We start from the raw sequence: 17,463 nt of genomic DNA on the forward strand, positions 1-17,463 counted from the left end.
GGGTCATAAGGGTCATCTTACCTTGGCAGTCATGTGCTGGTTTYATACCTTTTAGGAGCTGTCCACACAAGCAGTTTCTTCATCCTGCTCTGGCTCTGACAGTCATCAAGATTTGCTCATTTGCACAGGTCTTTTGCCTCCTGAGCTGATGTCCTGCATACCTGCATGTAGATGCATGCTAGGATTTTGATGACCTGCTAATCTAGGTCCTATCAGCACATACCATTCTTATAGCCCTTCTGCTGCTGTTTCTTCCTTCTGGTACCTCCACACCCAGACATTCCCATTCATACTAATCTTAACACTTCCATTACAAATCTCCAAAATGTCAGTGATCACTAACCATGAAAAAGAACTCAGAAAATTATATCCCTCTGCAGAACGAAGCAAAGAAATTGCTTCATTGCACAGAACTGCAGTGTTTGAAGGCAAGAAGTTAACAAATCACATTCAGCCATAAGTTACCAATAGATTGTTTTCTGTTAATARTCTCTTTAATAGTCTTCTATTAAGACTTTTGTATGTCTTGTTCTCTCTCTCAAACCATTAATATACATTGATACATATATATTAATATACATACAATATGCATCCTCCAGAAAATAGACCAATTTAAAAGAGATGCATTTCTATGTAACACAGTAACAGCATGAAAAAAAAATTCTCATTTGCCTTACTAGTTCATATTCTAGCATAATTTTTTAAAATGACTAGAAATTAGTATAAACAGTATGCTATTTTTCATGCAGCTGATCAAAATAATAGCCTCTCAAAATTAATATACACCATGGTCTGGAAACCGCAGTGCCCCATGATGCCTTCCAGCTTACTTCTGCCTTCTGGTATTCTAAGCAGTAGCTAAGTAGTGGGAGCACTGTTCTCCACACAGCTGACTGAAGGGAAGGGATATTACAAACATGTATTTCTAGAAGAGAAAATATAAAACTTGACTCTTTTGCTTCTAGTCTAGTAAGTCTCTGCTACAGAGGGAATACAGTTAACATATGGAGAAATAAAGTTTATTGTTCTTCAGATTGCAACATTTTAAAGCACTGTTCTTTGTGCTAAAAGTTTCTAAAGAAACCATACTTTACCTCAATGTTCTAAAAAAAGATACATGACCAGATGAACAAATTCCTTACCTTTGGCCCTATGTTTCTTATCTGTAGTGGTTGACAAGGCAACAGAATGATTTTCGGTGCATCTTTGGACAAGTCTGTATCTTCATTACACAATTTATGAGTTCTCTTGGGAATGACTGGGAGCAAAATCAGTCTCTGAAGACTCTTTAATAACTCATTTAAGTAAAAGAAAGTACATGGTACAGGGAAAAATGGTTGTGCCTGCACAAATCTACAGAAGTATCACTACTGAGAGAGAAGGTGTTTTTTTCAAATCCTATTTTCTAGTCAGTTTAGAAGACGACCTTGAACCTCACATTCCCAGGTGACRGCTAGCCAGTGCCCCAATCTCCAGGCTGTAGAATCAAACACTTTTTATTCAAGTGAAAAAATAACTGATTTGTTCCAAGTGCAACAGCTTCAAAGACTGATTAAGAGAACTGCAACACCAGATCTAACATGCAACAGCTCCATCTGAGTGGGACAACAATCAGATTACAGGTTTGAAATTAGGGTCTTATTTCCTATACTAGGGCCYACGAGTTTTTTCCTTTTACTTTTTAAAAGAATAGGCTCACACTAGGAGGTAGGGCTGATACTTTACTTGATCCACTAGGTTAAGCATGGGAACTGCATAAAACCACCCAAGATATCTGATTCACTGTGGCAAGTGTGATTACATCTTTTGTCACGGAGCTGCAGGCAGAACCATAGAAAAGGCAGCTAGGAGCAGTAGCTGAGTAATACCCCCTGGGGAAAAGAAAATGCTGAAACACCCACATTTATATCGCTTTATAACTTCAACTCTGGACTTTGCTAGCAACAATGGTCTCTTGACTGTTTTGTCATCAGCTCCACATATGAACTCTAAAGTTATAGCTAAATGCATTTTAGTTACCTGCAAGTGGTATTTCTTCCCTCCCATCTAGTTTTCTTTTCTTTCAAGTTCTTCCGCAGTGGCATTGTCTTCAGAGATTCTTACACTCTTTTCATCTCTCTGCTTGAAACTCATCCTATGACAATTCCTTTCATTCTCTCTCCTCATTCATATGCATCCTCCTTATTGCTCACTACAACGGGATCTATGCTGAAACCTCCTTTCCCTCTTCCTAGACATCCATCTTAGACTGTCACTGTTGCTTCTTGCCAAAGGCTAAGCCAGCTCTTTCTCTAAACAAGCTTGTGAAGCCAGAAATTAAATTGGAGCCAGCCTGAAGAGCAACAGTTTGTTTAGGTTAGCAACAGAGATCTTCTCATGTATTACTGCAGCATGCAACAAAATGTACGAGCCAACTCTGACTACGGATATTAATATTGACCAGAGAAACTTACTGGTGACATTTAAGTACTTAAATAAATGACTTCCCTATTCTATCAAGGTTAACAGACAGGTTTACAGCTTAATAAATAAATAAAAGTAGGTTTTTCAAAGCCACGGTTAAGAAAACCTGCAGGTACTCTTACAGAAATACTTACATCAATTAATGTCTAATAAAGAAGGCAGCTGTCCCTTCTCCCCTCTACAAAAAGGAACAGTTAGTTAAAGGTTAGTTAAAGCAAGCCCCTGGTTACTATTTCTAATTTTCTCTCCTTCCATCTACTGTCTTTGTAAGCAGGGCTAAAATGATCATTTATGAAGACAGGCATCAGGGGCAAGAAGTGGGAGGCAACAGTACTACAAACAGATCACAGCATGCCCACACCAGGAAGCAAAGCAATACTAATTGAGCGAGGGACTCGGGCATAAACTATGTGATGTGACAGGTTTGCAAGCCATAGAGAACAGGCTGAAAAGACATGCTCAGAAAAAGGGATAACACAAGGTAAATAGTAAAAAATAAAAAGAAAAGCAGCCCAACTTCTTTATAAAGCTAAAAATACCACATATAGAAAAAAGAAGATATTAAAAAGAGGCCGCAGTAGTGGCTTTATAGACTCAAAGGTTAGTAGTACAAAGAGTGGACTGTGAGCAAATTTGCTGAGAATATAAAAGTACTTTTAACTACAAAAGGAAGAATGAGAACTCATTTATAGCAGAGAAAGGTTAAATGAACAAAAAGGCCTTCAACTGGTGTAAAAATGAAGGAAGAAAACAAGATCAAGTGAGATCACTGGGTCTAGACAGCACTAAAATCCTCAAAAACTTCTCAGGATCAACTATTTCTKATCATCCTTTCAAAAACAAATGCATAAGCAAGTTACTGACATCTACAATAACAGAAATTTGGTAACAAAGTAAAAAATAATTAAAGCTTGACGGAAGGAATCAGCAATGCACTGAAAAGTACTTATCTGAACTGATGCATTTGTATTGTGTCACTGGGAAAAAGGAGAAACTGCTTATGTATGTACTCAGTGAAGCCTGAAACAAAACCGCTGCTCACTCAAGCATGCCCTAGACTGGACCAGAAAGGTGCAAAGGAAAACCATAGGGAGATTCCTGAAGGGCATGCCACTGTGGCGAAGGACATGGCTGCTTTTACCACAAATTCAGAAGCAATTAAAGGCAGGACAGATCACAAAATTTCCATATACCTATGGACTAAAACTACTAGCAGACAGCACAGCAAAGTATTGTTTMCAAGCACTGAAGTGTGGCAATTTTTAAAGTTAGACTAGTGTCAAAAGCTTCCTGGAAGAACACAAGGCCAGACTTGAGCTGAGTTGGTTCTGTAATAGCAGCAATTGCTCAGCAAGAGTAACTGCTTCACACAGAAAATCCACAGCACTTCCGCAGGGGCATTTCTGCCTTTCCTGTCCTCTGCCTTCAACAGACAAGAGTACTGAACAGCCAGAAACTTCCAAGGAGGCTGGTAAAGAAGTCTTTCTCAAACCAAACATGTTTTTACAAAGATCTCTCCCAAGAAACAGTCTAAAAACTTTAAAAGTCAACTTTTTAAAAAAGTTTCTTAAAAATGGTGTATTTCTAAACAAGAACAAGAGGATGAGTGTAGTATCTGATTTCTGTAATGCTACATAGCAATTTCAGAAGAGTATTTTTGAAGTGTAGAATGGAACATAAGAATAAAATCTGGCTTCTTYGTATGGTTCAAAATACAAGGTTCACTCACTGTGCTGAAGGAAGATCATRTATTTAGCAGCTTTGTTCATTCAAAGAGCTGAAGTACAGTTAATACTTGGCCAGCTAATAGGCAACAAGAAAACATTTTAGGTTTCCAAAAATGATTTCCAGCTTTTACCAGACAAAACATAAATTAGTAAGGAACACAAACATACTGAAGCCTATGGAAGAATATAATGCCACAATACAAAAATATACTCTGTTGTAACTTTCCATTACAAAAATATCAGAGAAAGACTGCCTTTCAAGAATAATCTCATGGAAACACAGGTAGGTTGAGATACATACTCATTTGACAAATGAGACATTTGACAATTTGACAAAACATACACACAAAAACATTGCACTGAGGACTGAAGACCTCAAAGACAAGTTGAAGGAACATTATGTTACTGTGAACACAAATGCAACTAAAAACAGTTTTAAGTATGTATTTAAGTAACAATTGCTACATTTTGGTGCCCAGCTAGTCTTACGCTGATCTGCAAGTTTGCAGCTGGCAACATACACACACTTCYGCACTCAGTTAGAATACAAAGTCTGAAAGGGAAATAATTTGGTCCTTAAAATATGGGATATTGTTATTATTACATACCAACATTTTATCTTAAAATCAGTATTCAGGACTGAACAGGTCGGCTATGAAAACTTCTGTTCTTATTTCCTTTTATTCCCATCTATACAAAATTGCAAATGTAGAAGCTCTGGAAGAAATCACATCAGCTAAATGTTCCCCCTCCCCACCTCCGAAGTACAACAAACATACTGTAGAACACAGACGGTCTTAGCTGAGGAGCACACGGTATTCTGACCCCCACACATCACATTAATATTGCTGAGTATGTACAGCATCTAAGTGGCCTGAAGTTAGATTTCAGCTTTGTCCCTTTACCAGTATCAAAGCTTATGTCAAGGATCCAGGCTGAATTCCTGTTCTTCAGCTTCCCCAGGCAGTTCCTGAGCAGATGCACCACACACACTGTCTCGGTTGTCTGCAGATTGATTCAGCTCTTCAGGTTCCGCAGCTGCAATCTGAGTTGTTTCTTCTTCTTCTTCTTCCTCAGCCTCCCCATCATCTTCTACATCCATCTCAAACACCCTCACGTGACGGAGATTTGAGCTTAGCTATGGGAATATTAAAAATCTCCACTAACAAACCAATCAAAGAAAATCCGCCAACCTCTCCCATCCCCACAACCCCAAACCAATATCAATTTACATGTTGGTCAATGGCTTCAAAAATAGCCTTTATCAAAATGTTTGTTTTCTTTGGAAGGATGATATCAAGAAAATTAGTAACTGTTTTATTGCTCTTTAAATTGAAGAGTAATGCAAAAAATCTATTAATTTTGGTTACAGTTTTTCACTTTGTATATGAGACATATGACTATATTTGACACACTTATAATACATTATGAGAATATAATCTGTTTGAAAAAAAACGTTCTTGATAAATCTGATTAGAATCATAGAAATGGTATGGTTGGAAGGGACCTCTGGAGATCATCTAGTCCAACCTGCTTTAGCAGGGTCACCTAGAGCATGTTAGACAGGGTTGCATCCAGGCGGGCCTTGAATATCTCCAGAGAAGAAATAATTAAATAATAATTAAATTAATAATTTAATAATAGCATAATTTAATAAATAATGATTTGATAWTACCACAATTAAATTAACAGAAAGAGATTATTACTCTCCCTAGCCATAGCACATATTTCTTTCAACTGTTCACAGGCTTGTTGACAGATACTGCACTTACCACACAGGAAACTTTTCTAATACCATTTACAGCAACGTATTGAGCTTTCATATTCTCCAGCACTCTCCACTGATTCTCCAAAAAGACCGTCTGTGTGGATATCTCACCAATTTGTTCATCCAGCCTGGACATAACAAGAATAGAAGTAGAAAACTAGTGCATCAGAAACAGCTCTAGTACTAGAAAAATCTCTCTCTTTTTTTTTTTTTGGTCTAAGTTTTATTATAGCATATGTCATAAGCAGATAAGCATTTTAAACCATCATAACTCTACTGCAGATATTCTACAGCAAAGGATCCAGCTGGGGAGATGCAGCACATTTCAAATGAGGTAAAAGGCTACAATAAAAGGGAATGGAATTTAGAGCTTGATCTTCCTCCCTCATAGGTAACATCCTCTGCAGCAAGAGGATAAGGCTGAGCTTCCTTCAAACTTCTACTCCACAAGAAGAGTTTCAGAACAAAGAGCTGAAAGYGATGCCTCCACTTGCATGTAAGTTTGGCCTCCATGACCTTTCAGAGATTTATCACTCCCATTCACTCCCACTCATAACAGCTGAGTACAAACAGACTCCTTGTCCATCGCAGTGTCCATAATTAGTTTGAACTTATTTTAAATATTGTCCATTTATTCTTCAATACACAATTTCTTTGTGACTTAAGAAAATACTTAYGGTCTAGTATGGCTCTCTTTATTTTGAGGTAAGAAATATCTTAGGCCATCCACCAAAGAGGTATAATGGGAAAAAAGAAAAAGCAAGTAAAACTCAGTGACTAAAGCTTGGACTCACAGGTTGAATTACAGTGGCCATTTTTTTTTTCCTGTGCACTTTCCCCTAGATGCTCTCCTCTCCATGCTACCATATACTAAGATAGCAAGAAGCACCAATTTGGATGTTTCAAGGCTAAGCTGACAATAGTTATAAGTGCGACTACCAGGAGAATGTGGAAGAAATAGTTGTGTGTCTTTATTAGAAGGCACAGGCACATGAGCAAGTACACTGAAAACATACTAACTTAGTATTCTGATCAGAAAAGTTAACATCCTCTTATGAAAAGAAGTAAGATTTCTGCTTCTACAGGATGTCCTCAGAACTGATCCTCCCATTAAAGGAGATTCAAATACACAGGTAGTATTGTCTCAGGAAAACAACACAACACCCAACTGTTTAGAAAGCTTCAATTACATGTAAAATACCACTCTATCCCTCTATCTTCACAGCACAAAAAAGGTTTCTGGTCTTTAGAATATTTATACACACAGAGCACAATTAACTTTATACAATGAAAATATGACTGATCTGTTTTCCAGCTCTGCATTTGAGACTCAATAAAAGATTTTCAAATACCTTTTAGCAGCATCCCATATGAATTCCCTTTCTTGGTCCTCATCAGTGTACACTGAAGATAAAGGCAGCTGAGCCAAGATTCTCTCCTTCCCCTCTTGTTCCACACTCTCCTTCAGAACTACAGTTATTGTCTCATCATCATAGAAATGTGCATCTAAACAACTGTAGCACCTGTGGGAAAATAAAGCAGTGTTTACTTTTTGGAAAGTTTCAAAGCATAAAAGTGAACAAAAACTGAAATATTTAAGTTGTGCGGAGTTAATGTTGTAAAGTATTGAGTAGTTAACAGTGAGCTTTACTGTAAATGGTAAAAAGCTGAGCTGCAGCTAAGACACTGAAAAACAGTCAGAACCACTGCAGACTATGCAACATTTCAGGGATCAAAAACTTTTCACCCTTCACCTGAAATGGGAAGAAATAAGAATGCTAAAAAGCAGTAAACACAAACCCAAGGAACACTTAGAAACACAACTGAAGGCACAAAGGGCAACTACATCTGGCCCTTCTATGTTAAAGGGATAAGCTGGCGTGATGTCTGCTAACATGCTTTCATTCAGACATCTCAACTCTCATTCTGTCTTACTTTAAGAACATTACAGATATAAGAGCAGTTTCCAGACCGCTTTGTTTTTAACTAGAAAACTACAGTTTACCTTCAGTTGAAGTAACAAATAAGACTCCTACAATCCTGGAACTTTATGTATCTGTGCTTTTTCTTACAGCCTGACTCAAAGACTACAAGCTAGTCTAGCAACTGTAGTTTATCCTGCATTTTGCAGGATAAAAGCCAAACTGTAATACTTGAGAAGTTAATTTCATGTAATAAAACACTGGAAAATAGAGCCTTCAATTTAGCAAGCTGCAATTCTGGAATGAAAATCAACTTGATATACTGACCTTGAGTCTGAGTTTTCATTTATACTGTTGTTCAAGAAGTTTCCAAACTCTACAGCAATAAGTCCGTTACTGACAGACCTAAAAGGAGAGTGATCATTCATTACCTGGGTAATTATTTTTTTTCTACACATAGAAAATTCAAAGAACTCTGATGGCAGCTATGGAAAGAAATTGTGCAGCCTGTCTGGACTTTACACAATACATGGCTACATCTCAAAACAACGTAACTGGTGGAAGAAAACCTTTTGTCTTCCCCCTCCTCCAGGAGYCATGTGACTAAAACTCAGACGGGAGACTGCATCTGGCTTGCAGGCCTGCGTTCTTTGCTAAACTCCTGGCTCAAGTGTCCTAGTCCCAGGTCTGTTAAGTCCAAGCCCACAGAAAACATCAATTCAGACTGTTTTAGATACTAATGGGGGAAGAAACCGGATAGAAACTATACCATAAGGCTGTAATTTGTCATCAGAGGCTCTCAACTGAAAACACAGGGGATAGTTTCACCACGTTTTCTTCAGCAGTAAAACTACTTTAAAAATTCCTACTGCATCACAGGTCATCATCTTCTCAAATGAAGTGACCCAGATTATAAAGTAAATCTTTTAGGGAAAAGAGGAATTTCTGATTTTATTTTTAACCTAGGACATTTCAGAGATCCCACTAACAGAATACAACTTARGCAGTTGTATTAGAACAACTGAGACAATGACAAACAGCAACTTGGGTGCAGAAACTCCTGAAGYTGCACAAAACTACACCCAAAAGAGATGTTTCACCTACAGCTACGAGTCAACCCTCCTAGTTTCATTAGTGCATTAAATTACAGGCTGCAAGGGGTTATCAAAAGAAAAACACTTATAGGAAGACRAACCAACATTGAAAGTTTGGCTCCTTACATGTTTTGTTATCACTCAAGCAAGTAATTCTGTGAGAAACAAAAACTAATAGAGCATGATTTTTTATCCTAAGCCTACAAATAACTTGGGTCTTGCAATTAGAGTCTCAGAGTCTAATAAAACAGAAACTCCTACCACATTTTCCTACCRCACTTCCTAATGTCCTCCTCATTTATGGATTCAAAGAGGGACTGTGCTGATGCTGCTTATCTCTTTTTATAGAAAGGTTCAAATTGTAATTGGCTCTATAACACACATGTACTAAAGCTCACAAACACTGTTCCTCCTTCACCCATTTTTTACCTGGAAGTATCTGTATGTCTCCTCAAAATGTATATTTTAGAAACAGAACTTTCTAACATGGTGAAGAGAACATAATGGATATTGGAGGTTTTGTCATTCCACCTATATTGTGAGAGGAGGAAATTAAAAGTTAGACCAAATTATAATAATTCATAAATGAAATGCAATAAAGAATAACAGCATACTTACAGAAATGGTAGTTTAAATAACTGTGGTGTGGAATCTTCGCTGAAATGGAAAACAAAACCAGTTTATAAAATACTACCACAATCTTGTGYAACCGAGCTTTAAAAATAATACAAAAAATACCTTTGAGAAGTTTTGTAAAGAGACATGCAGACTGCTTGATGCACTGACTTTCCAATTACATCCTACCAAATACAATGAAAACAAGTTAAGAGATACAGGAAGTTACTCATAGTTATACATTTTTTAAGGCAAAAAAGAAAAGGCAAGTAAAATCCAAGTACATTTGAAGGAAAAATCCACCAGTATCTATGCTGGAATAAATATCCCCACTGAAAACACTACTATCACTTGATACACTTGTTTTGCATTTATTCAGAATATACAGACTAATATATTGTCAACTAATATAGCTATATAATATATAGTGCATACATCAAGCTAATTAACATTCAAATAGATTCCGTTAATGTATAAGACAGAAAATGAGAAACAAATCTCCCGCTATTCTCTCCCTAGCCAAAGGCTTGAGACACCCAGCAATGGGGAAACAAGGCTGCGTACTACACCTATGTTGTAGGCGCACAAAGGCAAAGATTAAACTTTAAGTCTCCCTAAGCGTCGTCAGTTGAGTGCTACTCCCCCAAAAAGTTATCACTTGTAATGAGCGAACTTACAGCTGGTTTTTGCAAACACTGATCAATGATCTCTTCCATTTGTCTCTTGACAAAATGCAGTGATTTCTCAGGGTAATAGGGAAACAACAAGGGGCTTTCTGTAAAAAGATAAATCAAGGTTCATTTTAAAAACACACGTTCCTTTGTAAAAAAAATATACTGCACTGTTAAACTGAGACACTGGAGTGAGTACAGTGGAGGGGTACTAAGATAGTCAGGGTGCTGGAGCACACRCTTTATAAAGTCTAAGGAGGGGGAGACAACTAGTCTCTTCAGCCCCCAAAAGAAGAGTTACTGAACACAGAGCAATGTCCTTCACAAAGGTGCACAGTGAGAGAAGAAGTTACAACAGCCATAAGCTACAGTGAGGAAATTTCCRATTGGGTATAAAGAAAAAAGTTTTCATACGGAGTGGTGAAGCACTGGAGCAGTGTGCCCAGAAAGGCTGCAGGGTCTCTATYCTTGCAGGCATTTAGGACTCCACTGCATATGGCTTTAAGCAACCCAGCCTAAGGTTGCTCAGGAAGTTAGGCATGCTTTGAACAGAAGGTTGGATTAAATGACCTCCAGGTCCTTTTACTATTCCTCAATTATAAATTCGCACTCAGGTAACTAACTGTAACACAACATGAAATGAGGCAAATGAACGAGAAATGGAGGCCAGCTTGCTCCTTCAGCATTCCTTCACTGCCCATTCAGAATTATAAAAACAGAGAGCTGCAGTTAGCCAAGAGCTAGAAATACAGTTGTCATGAAATACCTTGTTAGGGCAAAACAATTTCTGTACTTTTTATAGTAGCTGTATTGTGGGTTCAACAGGATTCATTCCTTCTTGTGAAGGAAATTACATTGTAAGATGACATTTTGCTTTTAAGATAATTCTTACTATTTATTTTATATACCTGATCTACTTATTTTATATATGTAATCTGTTTCTTTTCCAACATTTAACTGGAAAGATTACAAAAAAATTAAGTCAATCAGCAAAGTAATAGAGAACACCAAAGGAGGGTAGTAAGAGAGTCAACCACAGAAGCACACATAACATTCCTAGCTCTATAAACCTTAAAGTTCTAAGAAGAGAGCAAGACAAACATCTCAATAATTACTAAATTAATACCAACAAAAACATTCATAGCAATCTCTCTACAAACAATCATGGATCTTAGATGGWAACAGAAGTGACTAGTCAAACAGTCTACATATATTTAATTATCTAAATTATCAAAAATATTTTAAAAGTATGTTTAAAATACATTTTCTAGAGACTGCTTTGCCAAATGGAAGGAAGTGTAACAGCTTCCCCTCTTTTTATTTAATTGTTAACAGACAGCAAAAGGCAGCAATGGCAAATTCTCTCTTGTAGTAACAAGACAGCTCACGCTGTGTAAGTTTTATAGTCAGCAGTGTTTCTATGGTTAAAACAAGAATCATTCTCAGCAGTTTGCTATTGTCTTTTACTTCCTTTTCAATACTAATTAAAGAAAACAAGGTAAGAGGATTGTAGAGTCTTAAATACTCCCAAAAAGAACAAATTAAGAAGCTTCCCTCMTGTATGATCTAAGTGTACTTATTACTTTCTTAGAGTGGAATTCAAGTCCCTTAAAATACATACCTTCCTAGGATTCCTTCAAAACCAACATTTCTCATACTTGTTCATAAAAAGTAGGAAATTCCTAATACCTGGAAAATGGTAACTGACTAAACAAGCAGCTACATGAAAACTCTAAAATAACATTCATTTTATTCTACTCAAATGAAAACCCATAACCAGCACTATATAAATAACTTCCAAGTGTGAAAAACAGATTATCTCGAGTCCTGTGTCCAGTTCTGGGCTCCCCARGACAAGAGAGACATGGAGCTACTGGASAGAGTCCAGCRKAGGGCTACAAAGATGATCAGAGGGCTGGAGCACCTGCCCTGTGAGGAACGGCTGCGAGAGCTGGGCCTCTTCAGCCTGGGGAAGAGAAGACTGAGGGGGGATCTGATCAGTGTGTACAAGTACCTGAAGGGAGGGTGTCAAGGGCACGGGGACAAACTCTTTTCAGTTGTCCCGTGTGACAGGACAAGAGGCAATGGGCAGAAACTGAAGCACAGGAAGTTCTGCCTGACCGTGAGGGGGAATTTCTTCCCTGTGAAGAGTGATGGAGCACTGGACCAGGTTGCCCAGAGAGGCGGTGGAGTCTCCTTCTCTGGAGATCTTCAAGGCCCGCCTCTGGATGCAACCCTGTCTACCATGCTGTAGGTGACCGTGCTGAGCAGGGAGGTTGGACTGGATGATCTCCAGAGGTCCCTTCCAACCTTACTGATTCTATGATTCTATGATTATTCTTCTAACTTTGTTAAGGTCTACATGTTTATTTGATTCACATTATAAAGCAGATTACCTTTAAGATGAGTACTATTTTTAAGAAAGTTAAACCACTGATTTCCCTCTGTATTAGGTGGYGATACAAGATCATCATCTTCATCTTTTAAATACTAGAAAAGAGACATTCATCACATCACTATTTAAGAATAAATGACATCAGAACTCACCCCCAACAATGTCCCTCACACGTCTGTTAAGCATCCCCCCTTAATATAATGTCCTATTCTTAATATTAAATCCTCCCYCTCTTCTAGAAACTAGTAAGAAAATAATTTATTGCACATACTGTTATTTTCATGTGAAACCGATCTTAAAATTAAATTTGAGCACAATGTTTCGAAATCCAGTGATTAATGGCATAAAGACAAAAGCAGATTGCAGTTTTACATGAATATTGTTAGCTGCAAAATAATTTCACTCCCTTCTTACAATACAGCATAAATAAGGCAAAATTACAAAATATGTTTTACATGCTCCTTTTCTTATTAATAGTGGAAAATAACCAATATTCTATCACTGCTGGAATTTGCAACATGTAGCAAAGTAGAGAGAGAAGAAAAGTGGGCACAGCTTAAAAAATTTTTTCATCTAAGGATTTTTGCATTTATTCTCTTTTCCATTTATTTCCTAATTCTTTACCTGGCCAACTCTCTCCACGTTGAAGTATTTTCCTTTACGATTATAGAGCTCTGGTGCCTGAAAAATAAACAAAATCAAAAGCACAATTTAATCCCAAAGTTCAATGACAACTAGTGTACAACAAAGGAGATTCAATTATTCTCACTAAGGTTTTCCAAATTTAATCATCAGCAGCAAAAACAGTCAGATAATGTAGTTGGTACTCATTAGGCCAATACAGCTTACCTCATTGAAGTGTTCAGTAAGAAAATCAGCAACAAACGTGATATCTTTCTGAGTCATCTGTAAGAAAAAAAAAAAAGATAAAAAAAAAAAATCAAAGTAAAGTTCCAAAAGAAAGTCTTTACAATGTTCAAAAACAAAGTTCCAACAGCATGGAACGTGTCTTCTCCAGGCCAGACAAGCCCAGCTCCCTCAGCCTCTCCTCACAAGGCAAGTGCTCCAGCCCCCTGACTATCTTGATGGCCCTCCACTGAACCTGCTCCAGTTTATTTGTCTTGTACTGGGGGGCCCAAAATAGACAACGTATTCTAGATGTGGTCTATCAAGTGCTGAGTAAAGGAGAATAATCCCCTCAAGCTATGGGCCCTGCTGCTGATAGTGCAGCCTAGGAGGCTCTTGGCCTCCTTTGCCACCAGGACACACTGCTGGCTCTTGCCCAGTTTGTCATCCACCAACACCCCCAAATCATTTCTAATAGAGTTGCTCCTCAGGCATTGGGCCCCAGCCTATGTCACTGCATGGGGTCCTTCCTTCCTTCCTGGTACAGAACTTGGTGTTTGTCCTTGTTGAATTTCAGCAGGTTCCTGTCAGTCCATTCCTCCAGGCTGCCTAGGTCACTGTGGATGGCAGCTCTGCCCSTGAGTGTATCAACTACATCTCCCAGTCTGGTGTTGTCTGCAAATATGATGCAGRTATATTCCATCTCCCCTTCCAGGTCATCGGGAAAAGATACTAAAATCCCATTGCTGTTAAATTCAGTGTGACAATGATTTTGCTCTATCTGGGGGGAAAAGAGGGAGCTTGTGGGAAAGGAGAGGGAATGAACTTCTAGAAAGTTTAGAAGGTGCAGGATGCAGCTTTGAAACRAGCAATCTGTTCTGATACAGTAATGATGGGACTGATGTAAGAAGCAACATGCAAAGCAGCAACACTGACTTTGGTCAGAGAAGCAAAGGCAATTGTTGGAGGAAGAAGCACTAAAAGCAGGCTYGCCATCTGGGGCCTTGATATTTTAAAAGATGGAAGACACATCATTTGGGGCATATAGAGCTACTGTGCAAGTATTTCCCAGCAGTCACACATTCACACACAAGCTTTCTAAAAAAGAGTAGTATTAACAAAGAAAACAAAAATACTTGTGAAACAGTATGTAAGTACGAATCGGAAGCCATCAACTTTCTCAAAGTAACAGTACAGACATTATTGTTTAATTTCTGGAACCCAAAATAAGCCTTTAATCTTGCCCTCCAAATCCAGTAGAATTATAAAAACGTATCATATGTTAACAATGCTACTACTACCTTGTTCAGCTCAGGAAGCACGTGATCTTCTGACATTCTCAACATGGCTGAGAGAAAAATGATATTCTTATTTTATTAATAGTTTTTCCCCCCCTAACATTCTCAATTTTCCATGGCTGTGTAATAAGACACTGCTGATAATATAGGAAAMATTTATTTTTCAGAAACAAAAGTCTACAATGAAGGATTACAAATGGAGACTGTAATTAAGGCTCACCTGCCCCACTAACTTAAAATACAAATCTTCATAGTTTTCTTTCTTTCTATCCTTTTTATCTGCATTTCATTCTCTACAAGATTGAGATTAAATTACTATTAAAAGGGTTCATAAGGATTTAAGTTGCTACTAAGAGTAGTAAAATTAAGTCTGTAATACACTTATATTGTGCATGGCAATATTCATGTGTTTAAAATGACTTATCTGCAATTTTCTTATCAGTGAGGCTTAGATACACAGTTCTCTGTTCAGTTTAAACAGAGGCAAAGAGTGATTACTTCATGTGTTAATATTATGATAGAGAACGCTTATGGTCCTGCTCTCTGCAATGTTCAAATTAAAATTAYTATACTCCAGTTTGTAGGTGCTAACACTACATTTCTGGTGCTATTATAGAGACTCATAAAACTGCTTTGCTTAGGTKTTTGTAAAATAGTTCTAAAAAATAAAATTATAAACATATCCATAAACCACCTTATAAAAATAAGCAAGGCTAAAATATAAACTTCCCTACTTCCCTACAGATGTTTAATCTGTAGCTACTCAGCTACAATCTGAGGTGACTATGAACTGCATCAGGACATTGATTTATAGCTGTACATAACTTAACTGCTAACTAGGTCTTCATGGAAAAAAAACAGAAAGAGTGACAGAGTAAAGACCAGTTAGACCATACTTCAAGATTTGTATAAACCACAGTCCTTTCATTTCTCCAGGTCAAGACCAGCAAATTGGTTATGAAGCAGAAAACAAACTGCAATAACATGTTACAGGGTAAGTCTATAAAATACCTACATGTATTCTGAACTCTGTGTACATAAATTTGAGATCTCAAATTTATAATCATTCTTGTTCCAAATATAGCCTTTTATGTCCAGGAATTTTCTATGACAACAATAAATAGYGATTCCTCAGACTGGCTTAATTACTTGTCAACATTTCAATGTTTACAATASAAAATAGATACTGTTAGACAATGCTTACTAGGTAATAAAGCTTACCAACATACAGCCATCGAAAAAATGCTTTGAAGTTTTTCATACTACTGTCGATAACCCTGTACCAGAAACAAGAAAAGAAACTATCTGATCTATATGTCACAAGCTACTCCAGGCTTAAGTTCCATCTTTATTATAGACAGATCTGAAAGCATTAGGAATTTTTTTWAAAAATGCTTCACAGATTAGTCCTTCAAAGTAAGACTATTCATGGGAGATGCAGTGAGAAAAGCTTTGCTCTCTCATCTCTCTCTCCTCTCAGCCACATGCTTCCCCATAAATACATAACTTAATAGGCTGCCTTTTTTTCTTTTCTTTTCTTTTTTTAATAAATTCTCCAGGTCTTATACTTACTGAAGCAACTCATTTGCTTTCAGGATGAAAGAACCAACAGCAGTAATAGCATCTACAAAGAGAGCAAATCATTATTATTAAGCTTTCAAAAGTAAAATCAGAGTGGGTAAATAGCATGCACACACTACTGTACCTTCAATTCCAGATGCATCTAATCCCAGAGACTCATATTTTTGTTTCCATAAAGCCATTCCTTTCAATTCACTCAAGTGGTATAACAGTGCCTCAGAGCCACTAGGAAGGCAAACAGTATCTTTTAGTCAGCCCTTTCAAAACTCATTACTTCACTGCACACTGCTTGTTTTTTTTAATGGGTGAAGTGGGAAGCTTTATATGGTGGTCTGGCATATACAAGCTATTTATGGATGAGAAAGTATTACTTCACAGAAAAGTAAACATTGCCCTAATGATTTTAACCACCATCCAAACTTGATGCAAATCTTTTGCATGTATCCTACACAAACACTAGTCAGTGATATAGAGTTGGTATTTCATAGAGATCGCTCAAAKCACATTCAATAATTCTTCAATTTTGCATCACAGTTTCCACATCAACACATCTACAAACACATAACCACTGATACAATATAAATTCTTTCAGTCAAGCATATAAAATGCCAACTAATCTCTAATTCATTGGATATCTCATGACCTACCTCTGCAGATGACTTATGACCAACTTTTGTATACTAGAGTAGGAAGACTCTATGGACTGACCAAGTTTTTTTAAACCCTGTTAAAAAAAATGTTAATGTATGTTAATATAACAGAATATTAATTAAGAAAATATTGAAATACATGATTTGAAGATTTCCAAAATCATTAACATACCTTTACTGTCAGCTGATTCATTAATAGCGCCTGAAGCTCCAGACTAAGGGGAGGTTGRAGGGGAGAAGAGAACCAAACATGCTTTCATACTGTATTTCAATTTCAAGTGCAAACACATACTCAGATAAAACAACAGTAACTACCTTGCTTTGCCCCATAACAACAGCTGCATAAACTCATCCTGAACAGAAGTAGTTGTATTCTTTTCCTGCCAGTTAAAATGATTGAAATAGATTGGTAAAGCAATTAAGTTCAGTCTAC

General features: G+C 37.3%; 1 protein-coding gene across 1 annotated transcript in view; it reads right to left on the minus strand.

Annotated features, from left to right (window-relative positions):
• Positions 1–472: 472 nt before the first annotated feature.
• The window catches only part of ANAPC4 (anaphase promoting complex subunit 4), a 23,757-nt gene continuing 6,766 nt past the window's right edge, over positions 473–17,463 (minus strand). The window contains exons 11-28 of the mRNA XM_085322790.1: positions 17,346–17,410; positions 17,203–17,245; positions 17,028–17,104; positions 16,505–16,605; positions 16,372–16,423; positions 16,021–16,076; positions 14,803–14,849; positions 13,505–13,561; positions 13,280–13,336; positions 12,657–12,750; positions 10,267–10,364; positions 9,713–9,774; positions 9,593–9,631; positions 9,404–9,505; positions 8,208–8,285; positions 7,311–7,481; positions 5,963–6,086; positions 473–5,328 (exon numbers count right to left, since the gene is read on the minus strand). Of these exons, the coding sequence (XP_085178916.1) occupies positions 5,113–5,328; positions 5,963–6,086; positions 7,311–7,481; positions 8,208–8,285; positions 9,404–9,505; positions 9,593–9,631; positions 9,713–9,774; positions 10,267–10,364; positions 12,657–12,750; positions 13,280–13,336; positions 13,505–13,561; positions 14,803–14,849; positions 16,021–16,076; positions 16,372–16,423; positions 16,505–16,605; positions 17,028–17,104; positions 17,203–17,245; positions 17,346–17,410 (1,539 nt within the window). The 3' untranslated portion in view covers positions 473–5,112. The remainder of the gene's footprint in view (positions 5,329–5,962; positions 6,087–7,310; positions 7,482–8,207; positions 8,286–9,403; positions 9,506–9,592; positions 9,632–9,712; positions 9,775–10,266; positions 10,365–12,656; positions 12,751–13,279; positions 13,337–13,504; positions 13,562–14,802; positions 14,850–16,020; positions 16,077–16,371; positions 16,424–16,504; positions 16,606–17,027; positions 17,105–17,202; positions 17,246–17,345; positions 17,411–17,463) is intronic.

The sequence above is a fragment of the Rhea americana genome, unplaced genomic scaffold, assembly GCF_003343005.1.
Source record: "Rhea americana isolate MKP2758 unplaced genomic scaffold, rheAme1 scaffold_8, whole genome shotgun sequence".
NCBI classification, from domain to species: domain Eukaryota; kingdom Metazoa; phylum Chordata; class Aves; order Rheiformes; family Rheidae; genus Rhea; species Rhea americana.